Source organism: Curcuma longa, chromosome 20 (genome assembly GCF_044706935.1).
Source record: "Curcuma longa cultivar G26 ecotype Majalengka, Jawa Barat chromosome 20, ITB_CL_G26_1.1, whole genome shotgun sequence".
In the NCBI taxonomy this organism is placed as follows: Eukaryota; Viridiplantae; Streptophyta; class Magnoliopsida; order Zingiberales; family Zingiberaceae; genus Curcuma; species Curcuma longa.
Genome location: NC_133880.1, coordinates 6,378,865 through 6,396,919, shown reverse-complemented (window position 1 = coordinate 6,396,919; position 18,055 = coordinate 6,378,865). Strand labels below are relative to the sequence as shown.

Sequence of the window (18,055 nt, the reverse complement as noted above, 5' to 3'; positions counted from 1 at the left end):
TCAAATGATGATTTAACCATGATGTATTCAGAACCCTTAAAAAATAAAGATATTAATCAATAGATTTATAATAAGACATGCACTAATTGAGCTGAAAGTTGCTCTAAGAGTACAAAGGGCAATTTACACCTGAAAATTTGAGTAATCTCGATAAATTGGTCCTTTTTTATTTTTATCATATGTAATAAAATAGTCAATTATTTAGCTTTAAGAAAAAGGACAAAATTTAGTTTCATGATTGAAAGACATATATAATGAAGGTCCAGCAAGGATGCATAATTGGCTGAGATATGTTAAGAACGTGGGATGTATGTTCCAGCGCATCGAGTCGAAAACATTCCATGCGGTCTGATGACGATGATGGATCATGCGATTTGGCAACAGAACATGTGGCCATGTCATGTTTCCACATGCCAAATATTATCAAAAATTCCATGGAATGTTCTTATCGCCCAATCCATAATTGATTTTTTTATATAACTTTTAAAACTGTTATTCGGAATCTTATTTCATATATATATATATATATATATTTTAATAGGTTGGGCACTATCCGTGAGTACTATCGTGAGCACAAATGTATTAAAAAAATTTATTTTTGTATATTTTGAATTTTAATATTTAAAATTTAATGTTTAATTTAAATGAAGCATATATATTTATATATATATACACCAAATTAACATTCTGTCAATAAATATATTTTAAATATTAAAATTAAATCCAGACCTAGATTGAATGGGTGATCACAAGTAATTTAATCTTCTGTTTTAAAATAATAAATCCAGATTTGTTGTGACAAAGAGGAGCCTTGTGTATATATATATATTTGTTATGCTGCGGCCCGTATCCTGCGCGACCCGTGTGTACTCCTCCGACCCCTCGCCACTGTAGCCTCTTGCCAAAGGCAAGGTAAGACTGCGTACACCCAATGAACGCGCAGTTCGCCGGCGCACATCCCGCATTCCGGCCGGATAGTGGTCGGAATTTGACTACCCTTTTTAATAAAAATCTTATATAGTCATAGACCATGCGTCACGCAAGATATATATACAAATTCAATTAATCTTGATAGACAGCCAACGTCATAAAGTAATTGAACTATTGAAGTTCGGTGCCGGGTTGTGCGCCATTCATCCCACCGTTTACTATCATTTCATAGTCGAGAGCATGTATATATAATTTTATATTGATGTAGATAATGTGATATATTATGGTATGATTTGTGTGGTAAACTATGTCGTGAGGTTGATCGGTCAATCGTATGAAGCCGCTGGGGTGGTGGATTGTACTTTTTTTCTAAAGTGTGATAAATTATATCATGAAACCGATCATATGAGACCGCTGGGATTCCACCTTTTTATGCTGAAGTATGTTAAATTATGAATAGAGAGGTGAACAATTTATATAATGTTTTAATCATGATTTAAAGGAGTTGTATTGTTGATTTTTCCAATGTTATCAATGTAATCCCGGCATATAGTTGAGTTTGTTACGATGGAATAGACTTATTGAAGTGGACAATGGTTGAATCTCAACGAAGTCAAGACAATATCCTCCTCTATCATGGCTAATTACAGCTTCTCGATTTATCTCATCACATATGATCATGAGGCCGATCATATGAGAGCGTTGGGGTGACAGATTTCACCTTTTGTTAAGTATTGTTAATTTTAATATACAATTAGAAAACCAAACAAAATTATTCAAATAAAAAATTATAACAAAAAATAAAAAGAATTAAGACTGTTTATATCATCATCCGGCCCTGAGTTTTATCATAGCTACAACAAAATTTATAGTTCATAAGAGATGTCTCGTTATGGGAGATTAAAAACAAAAAATAAATCGACAGCCATTACTTCCATAGTTCAATAAGAAAATTAGGAAAACTTTAAAGAGCAAGAGAAAATAAACTTAAAGGTGAAATAAAAAATACATAATCAATTAGGTAAATTTTAAATTGCCCCAGAGATTTGTTGTTTTTGTAATACCCTTCAAAATTCAGTTAATACTATAATAATCTCTTAAATTTTCGGTTCAAAAATATATAAATAAAGAGTAGAAGAGCTTGGCGAAGTCATTCCCCCTGTTCTCCCCATGGCTCCTTCCCTCCCCCTCCGCCACTCGCCGGAGGCGTCGTCGCCGCTCCTCTCATCCCCCGGCGGCTCCTCGGCCCACCTCTCGCCCCGGCGGCGGCGCCTCCAGGCGCTCCTCTTATCGTCAGCCCTTACATTGCTCGCGGTCGTGGTGGTGCTCGGCGGCGGCGCCGGAGGTAGGCACGAGGCGATTGCCACGCTCCGCCCCGGAAGCGGCGGCGCGGTCTCCCGCGGCAGGGAGGCCGGAGTCTCCGAGAAGTCGTCCGGCGGCCGGCTCTCCGCCGAGGGCGGAAGCGGAGGAGGAGGAGACGACTCCTTCCAGTGGACCAACGACATGCTGCGGTGGCAGCGCACCGGCTTCCATTTCCAGCCCCTCAATAATTGGATGAACGGTTGGTTTTTACTAATTAATGAAAATAATAATAATAATTAATTTATTTCCTTCCAAAATTAATTAATTTACCAATTCTTTACGTCCTAATTAAATCTTGCTCATTCCTTTTTCATGTGCATGAATTCGCTCATCGAATGATATCGTCAGATCCAAATGGTAAGGATGCTAATATTTTCGGCTATTTTTTTGTTAATAATATTCCATCGTACAATTAAAAAATATATTTTTCTTAATTTTGTGTTTGTAGCGCCGTTATATTACAAGGGATGGTACCACTTGTTCTACCAATACAACCCCAGCGGCGCTGTGTGGGGTAACATCACGTGGGGCCACGCAATATCACGTGACCTGGTCCGGTGGCTCCACCTCCCCGTCGCCCTGTTCCCGGACCGGTGGTACGACGCCCGCGGCGCCTGGTCCGGCTCCGCCACTGTCCTTCCCTCCTCCGGCATTCCCGTAATTCTCTACACTGGTTCCACCAACTCCTCCGCCCAGGTTCAGAACCTCGCCGTTCCCGCCGACCCCTCCGATCCCCTGCTCCGGCGCTGGTCCAAGGCCGCCGCTAATCCGGTCATCGTTCCTCCCGCCGGCGTCGGTCTTAAGGACTTCCGAGACCCTACCACCGCCTGGCCCGCTGCCGACGGGGGCTCCTGGATGATCGCCATCGGCACCAAGGATGACTCCGCCTCCGTCCACGCCGGCGTCGCGCTCGTCTACCGCACCGTCGACTTCGTGAAGTACGAGTTGGTGCCCGGGGAGCTGCGGCGGGTGGCGGGGACGGGGATGTGGGAGTGCGTCGACTTCTACTCGTTGTCGGACGGGGCGAAGCACGTGCTGAAGGCGAGCTTGGACGACGACCGGCGGGATTACTACGCGATCGGGAGCTACGACGAGGGGAGGAACGAGTGGGTCCCGGACGACGCGGCGGCCGACGTGGGGGTGGGGCTGAGGTACGACTGGGGGAACTTCTACGCGTCGAAGTCGTTCTACGACCCGGCGAAGCGGCGGCGGGTGCTGTGGGGGTGGGTCGGCGAGGCCGACAGCGAGGCCGCCGACGTCCGCAAGGGCTGGGCGTCGCTCCAGGTACGGAAGAATTTTCAAACTGCACCCCGTAATCGTCTTCAATTTTTCAAAACACCTTCATGGTTAATTAATTAATTACGAACAGAGCATTCCTCGAACGGTAGAATTGGATGCAAAAACGGGAAGAAATCTGGTTCAGTGGCCGGTGGAGGAGGTGAAGAGCTTGAGGATGAGCAGCCAAAAATTCGAGAACATCAAATTGCTTCCTGGATCCTTGATCCCTCTCGACGTTAGCCCGGCCACTCAGGTACGAGATTAATGGTTCAAAGGGGGAAATTTTGCGATGTTTTTGAGACTGTGCGATGTATCGATCGATAGGTGGACATGGAGGGTGAGTTCGAGATAGACGAGGCGGCAATATCAGCGTTGATGACGGCGACGGCGACAACGAAGGGCACGGGTTACAATTGCAGCACGGGCGGCGGCGCTGCGGCGAGAGGCGCCGTCGGGCCGTTCGGCCTTGCGGTGTTGGCCGACGAGGCAGTACTGGAGAAGACGGCCGTATACTTCTACGTCGCCAGAGCTGCCGACGGCCAACTCGCTACGCACTTCTGCCACGACGAGTCGAGGTTTGAATATTTAGTATTATTCAGAAATTTGAGGGGGAAATTGTAATTTATAAATTAATTAACGTAGGTCATCAAGGGCGAACGATATTGTGAAGAGGGTGGTCGGCAGCCACGTGTCTGTGCTTCCTGGCGAGACATTATCCGTCAGAATATTGGTAATTATCTTCACTTTTCTATTTAGGAAAATTACAATTTATTTAATGAATTTAAAATGATATATTAAACATATATTTGATTATTTTGGTAGGTGGATCATTCGATAGTGGAGAGTTTTGCTCAAGGAGGAAGAACATGCATCACTTCCCGTGTGTATCCAACCAAGGCGATCTACAACGCGGCAAGAGTCTTTCTGTTCAACAATGCCAACGATGCCACAGTCACTCTCAAATCTCTCACTGTTTGGCAGATGAATTCAACTTCTAATCATCTCTATGACTTTTAAGATCACCTTTCTTCTAGCCGTTCCATGTGATTAATTATTGTTGTTTAGAATAATTTTATTCTAAATATTTGTGCCTATGTGAAGATTTTCTATGTTTTTTCTTTTACTCGAGATATATCACATAAAAATCTATATAATAAAATGATTAAAATAGAGATATAAAAATGAGAAAAAAAACTAAATAATGATTATACTCGTAAAATAGTATTATATAAATCTCATTCAAATAATAAGATTGTCATAATTAATTCTAAAGGTTGAAATAAAAACTTCTACTCTATTGTATTTGTTTAGGTATGAGTACGGGGTACTTCAAATTTTTTATAAAGTGGAAGATTGACTTTCAAATATATCGTGTTGAAGTGGTATACAGAGAATCTACTGAAAGAATCAATTGAGATGGTTAGATGAAGTCAACTGGATGGAATCAATTGAGATTGATTGGAATCAGTTGGATGAAGTTAGGCGAAGTCAGCTAAGGTTGGCTGGAATCGATTGGATAAAATCGAATGAAATTAGTTGAGGTTGATTGGAATCCACGAGATGAAATCAACTTAGGTTGATCAGAATCAACTAGATGAAGTCCTCTATGAAATAGGAAATATAAAAAAATAGTTATCTCTGAATAAATGCAACAAAAGATTAGAAGGGATCAAGACACACTTGGCTTGCCTATTGGAGTAGACAAATGAAGAAATGAACTAAAAATTTAGATTATGGTGTTGGTTTTTAAGATTGCACACTATTCATCAGAACTAACATGTCTTTTATAAAGATGAACGAATCTATCGAAGTCTTCATATAATAAGTGTGTTTTTTCATCTGATTCTGACTGTTCACTTTTTTTTAGAAAAAAAAAAATATTCCTTTACTGAGATACATAATTACCCTCTTCCAAATGCTCTTAATTGATACAACTTTTCATTTAGACTCCATAATTGGCATCATAATAACGTAACTAACACAATTTTTTTACTTGAACTCTGTACTGCTGTGATAACTAATTATATTAGATGTGTAACTTCTTAGATAAAAATACTCTTAAAGTCGACATAATTTCCTCTTGAGAGTCTAAATCTGACTTCTTTTTATAAAAATCAGAGTTCAAAGAGACACCCCCGGGCATAGCTGAGTTGGTTACGACGCAACAAACTTGCAGAAGAGAGGCAAGGGTTCGAATCATACCCTCCTGCGTCGTGATCAACTGCAGCTTCTCAATTTACCTCATCATAGATGGTCGTATGGTCGACCGTGTGAAACCGCTAAGATGGCGGACTTCTTCTTTTTCCAGAAGAATTAGAAAGAGACACTTAGATTATTTTCTATAACGACTCTGAATAAATAAGAGATAATTTGATTTTTTTCTCATAACAAATTGAAGGAAGAAAATACAATCTAACTTCTTCCGATGACGGATCTCATTATGGAAAAGATGATCCAACTACTTTTGATAACAAATCTCACTAAGGAAAAGATGATCAAACTACTTCTGGTACTGATCTTAATATGAAAAAGACGAGGGACGATCTAACTATTTCGCATTCCACCATTCCCTTATCCCATCTATGTAATGTTTCCACGTGGCAAAAATATTAACAATAAACTTAGTCAAAGTCAATATTTCTATATCCGGATCCGTATCTACACTATATAAAACTTCAACTAACTTCTTTATCAAATAATATAGTATTACATACGATAAAAATCTACGAAATCATCTACTTCATCACTCGTATATCGTATATCGTGGGAAAAATTTACTTTCTAAATTTGGTAACTTATATTGCTTATCGCACTAATACAAATTCTTTAACTAATACTCAAGTACGTTATATTAAATCAACTCTCGTACTAATTATTTAGTGTCTTCAAATCCTGTCGTAGCACAAGTTAGCGGTGAGGTTAATAATAGAGACGACGAAGGTTTAAATAGCGATATCGAATGGAAAGAACAGTCGACTTCGATGAATGAGCGAAAAGAGTCGAGAGAATTCAGGGGAGGGAATATTTTGAGGATTTTTTTTATTTGCAAATTTAAAAAATAAAAAACCCTAATTGAGTTGTTGCCAAAAATAAAGGACAGCTTTCAGAGCATTTGGGCGAATTTCATTGGTAAAAATGGAAACAAGGCTACACGCTTTTTATACGGAGAACTCCCTCTTTCCATCTCCGTTCACTGTATCGTTCAGCCGTAGTTGAGCTTCGCTTAACCCTAGCCCTAGCTTTCCTCCTCCATCCCGTGAGTTTACCAGCCCCCGCCTCCGGTGCTGGAGTCGGCGGCGCCGTGATATAAGTGATGGAGAGCCACCTGAAGAAGTCGTCGCCGCTGAGGATTCGGCTCCGAGTGACGGCGAGGAAGAAAGGGTGGAAGTTGCTCCAAGGCGAGGGCTCCGGCCAGAAGCGCAGGCGGCAGGAATGCATCAACACGGTGAGGAAGCTCCAGCGACGGGAGATCGGTGGCACCCCCCAGCTGTGCCGTGGCAGCGCCGCCGTGACGCCTGAGAAGTTCCGAAACATCCAGCTCCAGGTTTGAATCCCTCGTCTTGCTTTTGGTTTCGGGCGGCTGTTTATTATCTCTCTATAGTCTTTCAATTGCTACTGCTTCATCTCTGGCGATGTATTGCTCGTTGGAGTTTGCAAAATTTAGACATTTCAACGTTCTGTTGATGTTATTTTGAATATGTAAAATCTAGCACTGTGTGGCTTTCTTCCTTTGTATTCGGAACTTTGATTTAGGGTGGAACTGTGTAAGTGAAGATAATCTGAAGGAATTCCCTTTAGTGGAAAAATTGAAGCTAAAATGAGGTATGTTCTCCTGGTTTAGCAAAGGATTTACTCTTGATTGAAAACAAACGTAAGTTCCCAACTATTGCACTCTAGAAAATATTGAAAATGGGGGCAGGAAAAAAAATGGATGCTATCATAAGTGTGCAAGGAGGGGATAACTAGAATAAATCCAAACACATCGTGCTGGAATCCACTTGGGAGGAAAGTAATAGTCTACTAAGACCTTGGAATCCCCAGGAGAAAACACAAGTTAGGAGAAAAAACAATTCTTTGTTAATTTTTTAATCTTCCTTTCTCGGTGGCTTACTATCGTATGTGCACTCGAGTAATAATGAACCAATCATAAAAAATTAAGGGGAAAGAAATAATGTCAAATGAAATATTTAAGATACAAAAGGAAAAACAGCCTTTGTGCCAAATTAGGCTTCTATGGTTACAGTTGACACTGACTCATATTCAGTGGTGCAGTTGAGCATTGATCAGAATCAAAGTGAAGTACTGGATCAAGCATCATCATCGGGTTGAGCAATTCCCTTCAAGCTTGTTTGATTCTTGCAGTTGTACGATGGTTTTGATTTGATATTTGAGTATTTCAATTGGGTTTTGTGGTTCATTTTGTAAGCCTGGGATAATTTTATTATTTTCGTAATCTCAGCTAGATTCAGTTATGATCTTTAGGAAATTTCAGTCTCCATGTATCTCATCAATTGAGTCATTTTTCCCCTCTCTTCACATGCATGTTGGGTGGTGTTGGATATGGTTCTCTCCGACTAATATTACATATCATTTATTATAACTGGAGAAAGCATCATTAAACAAGCCAATTTCAAATGCATCTTAATCTATTTCCATCACTAGCATGGATGATAGTTGTAGAAACATAAATTGGTTTTTCTTGGATGTTCAGATGTGCTTAAGCGATTTATAAACTTATTTTAACATCAATTTTAGCCAAAAGCAACAACATTTTCTTATAGTAATACTAGAATTGTGGACAACAATGTTCATTGAAAATTTCAACTATAATTTGACTTAAAAGCAACAAATTAATGCTTAACTAAAAAAATAATGTTTTCACCACCAAGTAAAAATACACTAATATTAAGTTTGAAATCCTTTGATGTGTGAGGATCACCATGAGCTAGGCACTTATGAACAAGGTGCATATTTGTTGGTTGTTTTGAATAAATCTTTTTGCCTTACTCATAGATTTTTGAAGTTACTATAGGATGAAGTATTCTCTCAAACTAAAGCTTGAAATATTTAAACCTAGGTTTTTCTATTTGCGGTAGTGGAAGATGGACTATTACACTTGAATAAAAGTAGTAGGTTCTTCATAGAAATAGCTTTATTACTAAGTTTGAAATCTTGCTATATAAATATAGAATACTATGAATTCTATTGTATTTTTTGTATGAAAGTGTTTAAAATTTTTATATTATTACTATATATTGAAAGATAATATATATGATAAATCATAAAAAGTCAAATATAGTTCAAAAATATTTTAATAAAAATGGAGGAGTCTCCCTCCTTGCCTTGGTGCAATTGTAAAGTTGCTGCCATGTGACTTGGTTGTCACAAGTTTGAGTCATGGAAATAAGCTCTTGTAACACAAGGAAAAATTTCGTACAATAGACTCTTCCCTTAGGACTTTGTATTGGTGGAAGTTTCTTGCACTGGATTGCCCTTATGGAGGAGTCTCCCTCCCCGAATCTACGATCCAACCCTATGGACCTACTTGCGTTCCTAGGTAGCATCTCGATCTTAACAACTTTTACACAATTAAAGCTTCACCAACCCGATGATGCAATGCTTCATATGCAAGATCCGAGGGTGAGCCTATGCGGTGATCTTATGCTCCGGCAATGTAGGTTTCATGCAAGTAAAGACAAGTCTTTTTGCACTTGCTGCTAACACTGACAACATGGAGCAAGGGCGCTAGGACAACACGTGGGAACCCTCCTCTAGGTGAGCCACAACTTCCTCTTCTTTTTCCCCTCCTATAATGGTTAGGGCTTGATGCCGGTCAATATTGATTCCTCGTTGCGACTCCTTTTTTCTCTCGTACCTCCTATATAGTCACTCCACTATGTAGTGCATATGCCGCATCATGTATGGAGGCATATTTAGTAACCATTAAAAATATTAAAAGATAATTATATTGATACTTAAAGTGTTTATCACTTTCAAACAACATTTTTTTTAATTACAAGCTTCTAAATAAGGTAGGGGCTTAAGCCATTTTGGTTTAGTTTAAATTGGTTCAAATGAACGTACTACCTATGCCATATGCAGTCAATATGTGACCCTTTTAAAATTTTGATTGGTTATACAACTCAAATGGGGATTTTGTAAAACCATGCCAACTCTCCCAATATGACATCAACATAAATTTGATTCGTCCAAACCGAAACCCCGATTCGAATGATTTTTTAAATCATGCGTGGAATACCATAATATATTTATAAATTGCAAAACAACTATTTATTTTAAGGTTACAACCTACTAATTAAGGTAGCTTAGGATTTTTAGGTCAATTTTGTTTAGTCTAAGTTAGTATCAACATTGAGATTAAATCGTTTCGATCAGGGACCAAAAACTTAACTTTTGAGCTATGCATGGAATGCCATAATCTATAGGCACACATGTTCTTTTGGAGAACCCACATATTATGATACACTAAAATGGAGAATTTTGATAAAAAGAAAGAAAGAGAGAGGTACACAGAATTTTGCTATAGAGATTGTGGACATAATTTACTTGACAGTTTAACTAATGCGTCAATTAGTTACTGGAAAAAAATAACAAAAAGAGGTGGGTATTTTTTTCATAAGATGTTGAACCTTAGTTTACAGGAAAAAAAGAGTAGCAAAAAGGAGGTTAATTTTTTCCAGGGAAAGGATCCATTGTACGCAAGATGTTGCACCTCAGTTGAGTCTCATATGGGAACTTAATTGGTTTAGCCCATATGGTTAGTTCTCCTATTTGGGCATGCTGTTAACTTCCATATAACACCCGATGTGGGACTAAACTATCTATTTTGAAGGTAGAATAAGTGCCTCATTGATAGTAGGGTTTTTTTATTTTTTATTTCTTTTTAGGTTCAGAAAATCCTTTTGATGCTAAGTGGTGGGAGGTTAATGCATGGGAACTTACAAATCTTGAAAATTTTCACCCACGTCACTTGTAAACGTGAAGTTTATGATTTCAAGCATTTAGGAATGTCATAACTGTGCTGGCATAAAAAGGTCAACTTAGCATTAATGCATTTAATATTGTTACGTAAAAATACAAGATATAGCATGGTTTAAGACAAGCATAGTTTGATTCCTATGTTTTAGTTAGAATTAGTCGTGTATAGGTTATATTGAAGCAATGAAAACATATAATTATTCTTTATAAAATACAGTGCAGTATAATATTTTTTTCTCCTAAATTTTACATGGTTTCAAAGTTACCTTTCCACATAGGAGTTTCTGGAAGAGATAATCCTCTAAAGGGAGGCTAGCAGTGTCTACTTATCATCATGCATTTTGTGAGAATCTAGGAATTATGCAGATTAGAACCTTGCTATGACTAGCGCATGTCTTCCGGATGTCTCTATGCATGTTGCTTCATTGCACTTTGTTGCACTCCATGCATGGTAACAATGAAGACATAAATTATGCCTTCTTCTCAATCTCTTTGTTTGTTTTCTATATTGGATGTTCTATCAAGCACTTTACAATCAAGTGGAAAAATTAAACAACATCTAGTTGTCTAATGAGCCTCTTGTTGCCGCTCTTCCATCAGTTATTAGGGCAGAGAAACAACCAACTTCTGGTTGTCTAAAGTGCTTTTGCTGTTCGCATTGATAGACTTTCAAGTATTATGTTTCCATTGAGATTCATTTAAAAAAAACCTAATATAACAAATTAGACAGTGTTTATGCTTCAACTTGAGGAGTTCTAGATCAAATATTACAGTCAACCTAGTTTAAGGCATTTTTATTGTTATGCAACAGAATTAGTCATGTTTATGGATTTAATGTTAAATCTATAAATATGTTAATCATTTTTTCCAAATACAACACAAGACACTATTTTTCTTTCCTAAATTCTACAGATATGATCTAAAAGCTGATGTTCTATTGCTTGGTGGGAAATTACTTACAAATTCAATGACATCATTATGCATATTGAACTATGATGCAGAACTTTGTTTAGCGGTGACTATCTTGTAATATAAGTATCAATAGTATGCTGGATGGCCATTGTGAAAGGAGCAGACTTGTTTTATTTGTGTAGGATGAAACTACATTCTGGAGTTATCTATATGATGAGTATACAATACTGTTCTCTAGTCTTGATTATTTAATCCATTGACTTCTATATACTGCGTCAAGAATATCACTAAACCTTCCATTCCTAAAGAGCTCTATACTGCTTTACGAATTAGATTTAAGTCTCGCCACATCTTATTTCTGTTGGATCTGTTGCTGGAATGAATCTCAATGCTTTATTTGGGTGTTTCTGTTTGAGTCTCTGTCATTAAGAAGCAAGAAAAGGTTATAATTGGTGAGCCAGAAAACCTTGAAGTAATGCCCAGCGTTCTCAGCCCACCAAGTGAAATGGTAGTTTCTGTCATGATCAACTAAAAATTCAAGTTTAGAGAGAGTTTCCACCAAGTTGAACCTCCTGAAGATTTATTATGTTTTTCTTAACACAAATACTTGTCAGAGAAATATTATTGATTTAGAACTTATATTCAGGATCTTCCTCAGCTCAGATTTCTTGGGAAATAAAATTTAGGCACATTGACACAGAGCTAGACCAACTACCTATCAGAACTAACACTTGTTTACGTTACAAATATAATCAATGTTAATTGGCAAAAAAAACACCTAAAAATTTAGGACTGAGGACCACAGTAACTTTTGATAAGTCTCTTCAAGTTTCCTGATAGCAATCATCTAGGCACTTTAGTAATGTAAACATGGATTAAAACTAAGCTAATTTCTCGTAACCATAGCATTAAAGTTTGTTCACAGTGCCAGCTGTCTGTTCCACCACACTTTACTATTCAGTATCCTATTTGTGAAATATAAGGAAAAAACATTGAGTCAGTGCTATATTTATCTAGTTTACAATTTTCTTACATCATTTATGTGGAGATACAGGACAGTTTGCTTATATATGAAGTTCAATGTTTCTAAGCCATGTAGTGATAAATTTTTTTAATTCCTGGCCAATTTGCTTACAACATGCATGACTAAATTATGTCACAGATGTATATCTGTTGCCTTTCCCTTGAGATTTTAGGCATGATCTGTCAGATACTTATATTTTTTCATTTGGTGCATATTCATTCTCCACGAATGCAAGTGTACAAATACCTTGTTCTGTACACCATATCCTAGTCAAATATAGATCTTGCCAATGGGATTGTGCTAACAATCTCTTTTCTCTTATGGTTTCTCTTCTGGATAACAGGAAGAGTTTGACACGTATGATCCTAATATCCACTGGTTTCTGAAATTGCAATTTCTGAAGAAAAGGTCCAAGATTATCGAGATTGTTGCTGCAAATGATCTTATATTTGCTCTCGCGCAGTCCGGTCTTTGTGCTGCTTTTAGTAGAAGTAAATCTTCCAGTCACACTCTGTAGCCGGTCCTTTCTTTTTCATTGTGATTGACTTCTGCTTATTGTTGCAGCAACAAACAAGCGGATATGCTTCTTGAACATAAGCCCTGATGAAGTTATCAGGAGCTTATTTTATAATAAGAACAATGAATCTCTCATCACCGTGTCAGTTTACGCGTCGGATCATTTCAGTTCTTTGAAATGCAGGACAACTTCAATTGGGTAAGTGACTCTTTTCAAGTGGATCAATCACCAATGAGAATTTCTGCACATGAATAAATTTTTGGCTTCTTTTTATTTTAGTTGAAAACAAACAGACTGGGCCTGACTGTCTTATGTATTCGACTGATGTCTCCATTTTTTTTTATAAGATAGAAGTCCATAAAATTTGCTATTTGAATATGATTACTCTCAAAAGAATGATCCCATGGTGTCAACTCGACTATGCAGATATATCAGGAGAAACCAATTGTTTTTCATGATCACTGATCATACTGGCACTGACTGTCTTTTTTATTCGACTGATGTCTCCATTTTTTTTATAAGATAGAAGTCCATAAATTTGCTATTTGAATATGATTACTCTCAAAAGAATGATCCCATGGTGTCAACTCGACTATGCAGATATATCAGGAGAAACCAATTGTTTTTCATGATCACTGATTATACTGGCACTGACTGTCTTTTTTATTCGACTGATGTCTCCATTTTTTTTATAAGATAGAAGTCCATAAATTTGCTATTTGAATATGATTACTCTCAAAAGAATGATCCCATGGTGTCAACTCAACTATGCAGATATATCAGGAGAAACCAATTGGATGCTGGGTATCCCCTTTTTGAAACTGAATCCTTAAAATGGCCAGGTTTTGTCGAATTCGATGATGTAAATGGTAAAGTGCTGACCTACTCAGCCCAGGATGGGTAAGCTACCACCTTTTAGTTACTATGTCGTCCTAAATTTTAGGAGCATCCTTCTGAAGTCTCACATATATCTTTTCAGCATTTACAAGGTTTTTGACCTGAAAAACTACTCCTTTCTCTACTCAATTTGTGACAAGGAGATCCAGGAAATTAAAATAAGGTCCCAACTTTTGCGCTTCAAATAATTTCTATGGAAATATTTGTACTATTGTTTTCTCCCCTATTTTTTCTCCTAATATCAGTTCTGGCAGCCCTGGGATCATGTTGCTAATTTACCAAAGAACTCTTAGTCATGTACCACTGACAATACTCTCAATCGAAGATGGAAAAGTATTGAAATCTTTTAATCACTTGCTGCATCGCAACAAAAAGGTTGACTTCATAGAACAGTTCAACGAGAAACTTCTAGTGAAGCAAGAAAATGAGAACCTACAGATTCTCGATGTAAACTGCTAAAACTTTTCCTTATTTGTTACTCAAATTTGTTCATTCATCTCTAATACACCTTGAAGTTAGCAGGTCAGGAATACAGACCTCATTGAAGTTAGCAAGAATGAGTTCATGACCCCTTCTGCATTCATTTTCCTCTACGAGAACCACCTTTTCTTGACGTTCAGAGACAGGACTGTGTCAGTTTGGAATTTTCGCGGGGAGCTTGTCACTTCGTTTGAGGACCATCAACTGTGGCATCTGGACTGTAATACCAACAACATTTACATTACCAGCGATCAAAATCTAATAATCTCCTACTGCAAAGCTGAAGATGGGTGTGACAAGCAGGGAGGTATGGTGCTCAATCCCATCAAGCTCTAAAGTTTTGCTTCCTGCCCAATTGACTGATGATAGGATCTGTCTTGTTTCCATTTTGATCAGTATCTCCTGTTGGCTCCATCAATATGAGCAACATCCTCACCGGAAAATGCATAGCCAAGATATGTCCACTCGATCCCACACTCCAGCCCGCGTCTCGAAAGCGCAAGGATACCAACCGGTCTACAATCAGAAGCACCATCAGGGAGGCTCTTGAAGATGTCACTGCCCTCTTCTACGACGAAGAACGGAACGAGATCTACACTGGCAACAAGCAAGGTTTGATCCATGTCTGGTCTAACTAGATAGAATCACCTTCTCTATGCCTGTTTATAGTGTGGGTCTGTTTGATCGAGACCTACCTGCATGCCATGTTCTATCATAGCTGTAATAGTATTGTATCTTCGGAGATAGGCTTAATATCCCGTCAAAATGATCCCTAAGCAAAAATAATATACTGTATATCTGCTGAATCTGTTAGCAAAATTCTTTCTGTTGTATTGGATCTGTTTAAAATTATACTTTTGCTATAGATGAAACTCTCATAATGCCAACCAGACATGTCTGATATTAAATGGTTTAAAATTCTTTCTGTTGTAATGGATCTGTTAATATTGAATTGATATAGTTAGTAATGTTGACATGATGGACAAGGTCAACGGTGCAAAGCTGGATTCTCTCCGGCACGATCTATTATTGGTCAATCCACTTTTCTCCCTCCCCAATCCTTAGATTCTCCATCCACGCCGAGAAGACAAAAAAGAAGGAAAACCAAACCCCAACCAGACAGCGGCCTCCCTCTCCGCTCCTCCGCCATGGCCACCGCTATGGCTCTCCTCCACCTCCTCCTCCTCCTCCTCCTCCTCCACTGCCTCAGCTTCTCGGCCTCTGCCCCCACCCCGCCGGCCTCCGACACCGACGCCCTCCTCCTCCTAAAAAACTCTTTCACCAATGCCGCGGCCCTCTCGTCCTGGTCCACCTCCAATCCTTCCCCTCCTTGCGACCCCCACGCTCCCTGGCCCGGCGTCATTTGCCTCCAGGGCATCATCACCGGCCTCCACCTCTCTGACATGGGCCTCTCCGGCACCCTCAACGTCGACGCTCTCTTCGCCTTCCCCGCCCTCCGCTCTCTCAGCTTCGTCAACAACTCCCTCTCCGGGGCCCTCCCAGCAGACCTCGGCCGCCTCCACACCCTCAAGTCCATCCTCCTCTCCCGCAACAAGTTCTCCGGCCCCATCCCCACCGACTCCTTCCGCGGCATGACCCGGCTCAAGAAGCTCTGGCTCGATGACAACCAATTCAACGGCCCCATCCCCGACTCGCTCGCCGACGCCACCGCGCTGCTGGAGCTCCACCTGGAGAATAATCATTTCTCCGGCGAGATACCCGCCGCCCTCGCCTTGCCCTCCTTGTCCTCCTTCAACGTGTCCAACAACAATCTCCATGGGTCCATCCCGCAGGCGCTTGCCAAGTTCAACTCGAGTTCGTTCTCCGGTAACGAAGGTTTGTGCAGCCAGCTCGTCGTCGGAAAGCCCTGTGCTGAACCCGCGATCGCCGCCGGAGGCGGCGGAAGTATTATCATCGCCTGCGCCCTCGCTATCCTCCTCGTTTGCATGGCCTTGTACGCGTTGAAGACCGGAGACAAGAAAGAAGAAGTGGTGACGTTAGGAAAGGCTCGCAAAGCGAAAGAAACCACCTCGCCGAACTCGGGAGAAGATGGCGGTGCAAATGCCGGCGCCGGAGGCGGAGCAGAGGGATTGGTTATGTTGAGCTCGAGGAACGGAGAACTCCAGCTTTCCGACCTGATGAAGGCGGAGGCGGAGCTACTGAGGAGCGGCGGTATGGGGACGGTGTACAAAGCGGCGATGGCGAACGGCGTCGCCGTGGTGGTGAAGCGTACACGAGACTTGAACCGGTTGGGGAAGGAGGCGTTCGCCGCCGAGATGGCCCGGCTAGGTCGCCTCTCCCACCCCAACGTGGTGACGCCGTTGGCCTACCATTACCGGAAGGACGAGAAGCTGCTCGTGTTGGAGTTTGTCCCCAAGAGGAGCTTGTCGTACGTCCTCCACGGCGACAGGGGAACAGACCACGCGGCGCTCGATTGGGGGCGCCGCCTCGGCATCGCCCGGGGCGTCGCCCGCGGCCTCGCCTACCTCCACACCGAACTGCCGTTCATCGACGCCCCGCACGGGAATCTAAAATCCGGCAACGTGGTCCTATCACTGGATTTCGAGCCTCGGCTGACGGATTTCGGGTATCTGCCGATGGTCAACGCGTCGCAGGCGGGGACGCTGATGCAGGCTCTGCGAACACCGGAGGTTCTTGCGGGTCGGCCAGTGTCGGCGAGGTCGGACGTGTACTGCTTCGGCGTGCTTCTGCTTGAGCTGATGACCGGGAAATTCCCAGCGCAATACCTGAGCAACGTGGACGGCGGGACGGACGTGGTGGAGTGGGCGACGCGGGCGGCGGGGGAAGGGCGGGAGGCGGATGTCCTGGACCCGGCGATGGTAGCCGGCGCCAAGTCAGCAGTGCCGGAGATGGTGCGGCTGCTGCGGGTGGCGGTGGAGTGCGTGGATCCGGAGCCGGAGCGGCGTCTGGGGCTGAAGGAGGCGGTCGAGAGGATCGAGGAGGTGGCGGAGGCCGCGGCCGAGGCGCTGCGGTCGGATGCGGCGGCGGCGGCGGAGGAGACGCGCGTCCATGAGCCCGATGCGAGGGAAGCGTCCGACGACGATCAGCGCGGTGTTAGGTAGATGTGCCCATGTCGTGACTCGGCTCGTTATACGTTAGCTTGTGACTCTTAAATTATTCATTTATTTATTCGGAAAAATTTTTTTCTGTAATTTTAATTTATGACAAATATATATCTTATAACAAAAGAAATGTAGATTATTTTTCTTTTCTTTTTCTTTTGGAAGTATTTATTGAGACAGAAATGCTATCCTGGGCGACAGCCCGGTGCGCGCCCATGAGCGTCTCGATCTCCGCCGTCCGCCCGATCACACGATCAACGCGAGCCGTCCAAAAATCACGATTGCACAGTATTTCTTCTCGGACCTCCGCCGCTTCCCACCGTCGGTTCATCGCCGTCCGACCACCGCCGGCCGCCGGATCGGACCCGTTGGAACCGCCAATCGTCGGCGGTCCGGCGGTGGCCGGAATTCCGGCCACGATTCGGTCGGAATCCGGCCGAAATCGGCCGGATTCGAATCACGACCGGAGACCGACCGCGATTCGGCCGGAATCCGATCGAATTCCTGCCGACAAACGGCCACTGTCCTATTTCCGGCCGGATTCCGGCAGGATTTCGCCGCAATCCGGCCGGA

General features: G+C 41.5%; 3 protein-coding genes across 4 annotated transcripts; all 3 read left to right on the top strand.

Annotated features, from left to right (window-relative positions):
• The first annotated feature begins 2,100 nt into the window (after positions 1-2,100).
• On the top strand, positions 2,101-4,617 carry LOC141813364 (beta-fructofuranosidase 1-like). The gene is made up of 7 exons (XM_074701320.1): positions 2,101-2,491; positions 2,641-2,649; positions 2,741-3,576; positions 3,662-3,823; positions 3,895-4,145; positions 4,213-4,300; positions 4,393-4,617. The coding sequence occupies exons 1-7, from the start codon at positions 2,101-2,103 to the stop codon at positions 4,585-4,587; spliced, it is 1,932 nt and encodes a 643-aa protein (XP_074557421.1). The 3' UTR covers positions 4,588-4,617.
• A 2,095-nt stretch (positions 4,618-6,712) lies between these two features.
• On the top strand, positions 6,713-15,286 carry LOC141813869 (uncharacterized). Of its 2 annotated transcripts, none has more exons than XM_074701869.1 (8): positions 6,713-7,114; positions 12,849-12,996; positions 13,070-13,220; positions 13,797-13,922; positions 14,002-14,082; positions 14,174-14,366; positions 14,442-14,706; positions 14,796-15,286. In XM_074701869.1, exons 1-8 carry the CDS (start codon positions 6,884-6,886, stop codon positions 15,035-15,037), a joined length of 1,437 nt encoding a protein of 478 aa, XP_074557970.1. In that variant the 5' UTR covers positions 6,713-6,883; the 3' UTR covers positions 15,038-15,286. The 2 variants fall into 2 exon arrangements, with proteins under 2 accessions (XP_074557970.1, XP_074557969.1); XM_074701868.1 differs by having other exon boundaries at positions 14,165-14,366.
• A 261-nt stretch (positions 15,287-15,547) lies between these two features.
• Positions 15,548-17,482, top strand: LOC141812960 (pollen receptor-like kinase 4). Its single transcript, XM_074700895.1, has one exon. The coding sequence runs from the start codon at positions 15,548-15,550 to the stop codon at positions 17,480-17,482; it is 1,935 nt and encodes a 644-aa protein (XP_074556996.1).
• Positions 17,483-18,055: the final 573 nt, after the last annotated feature.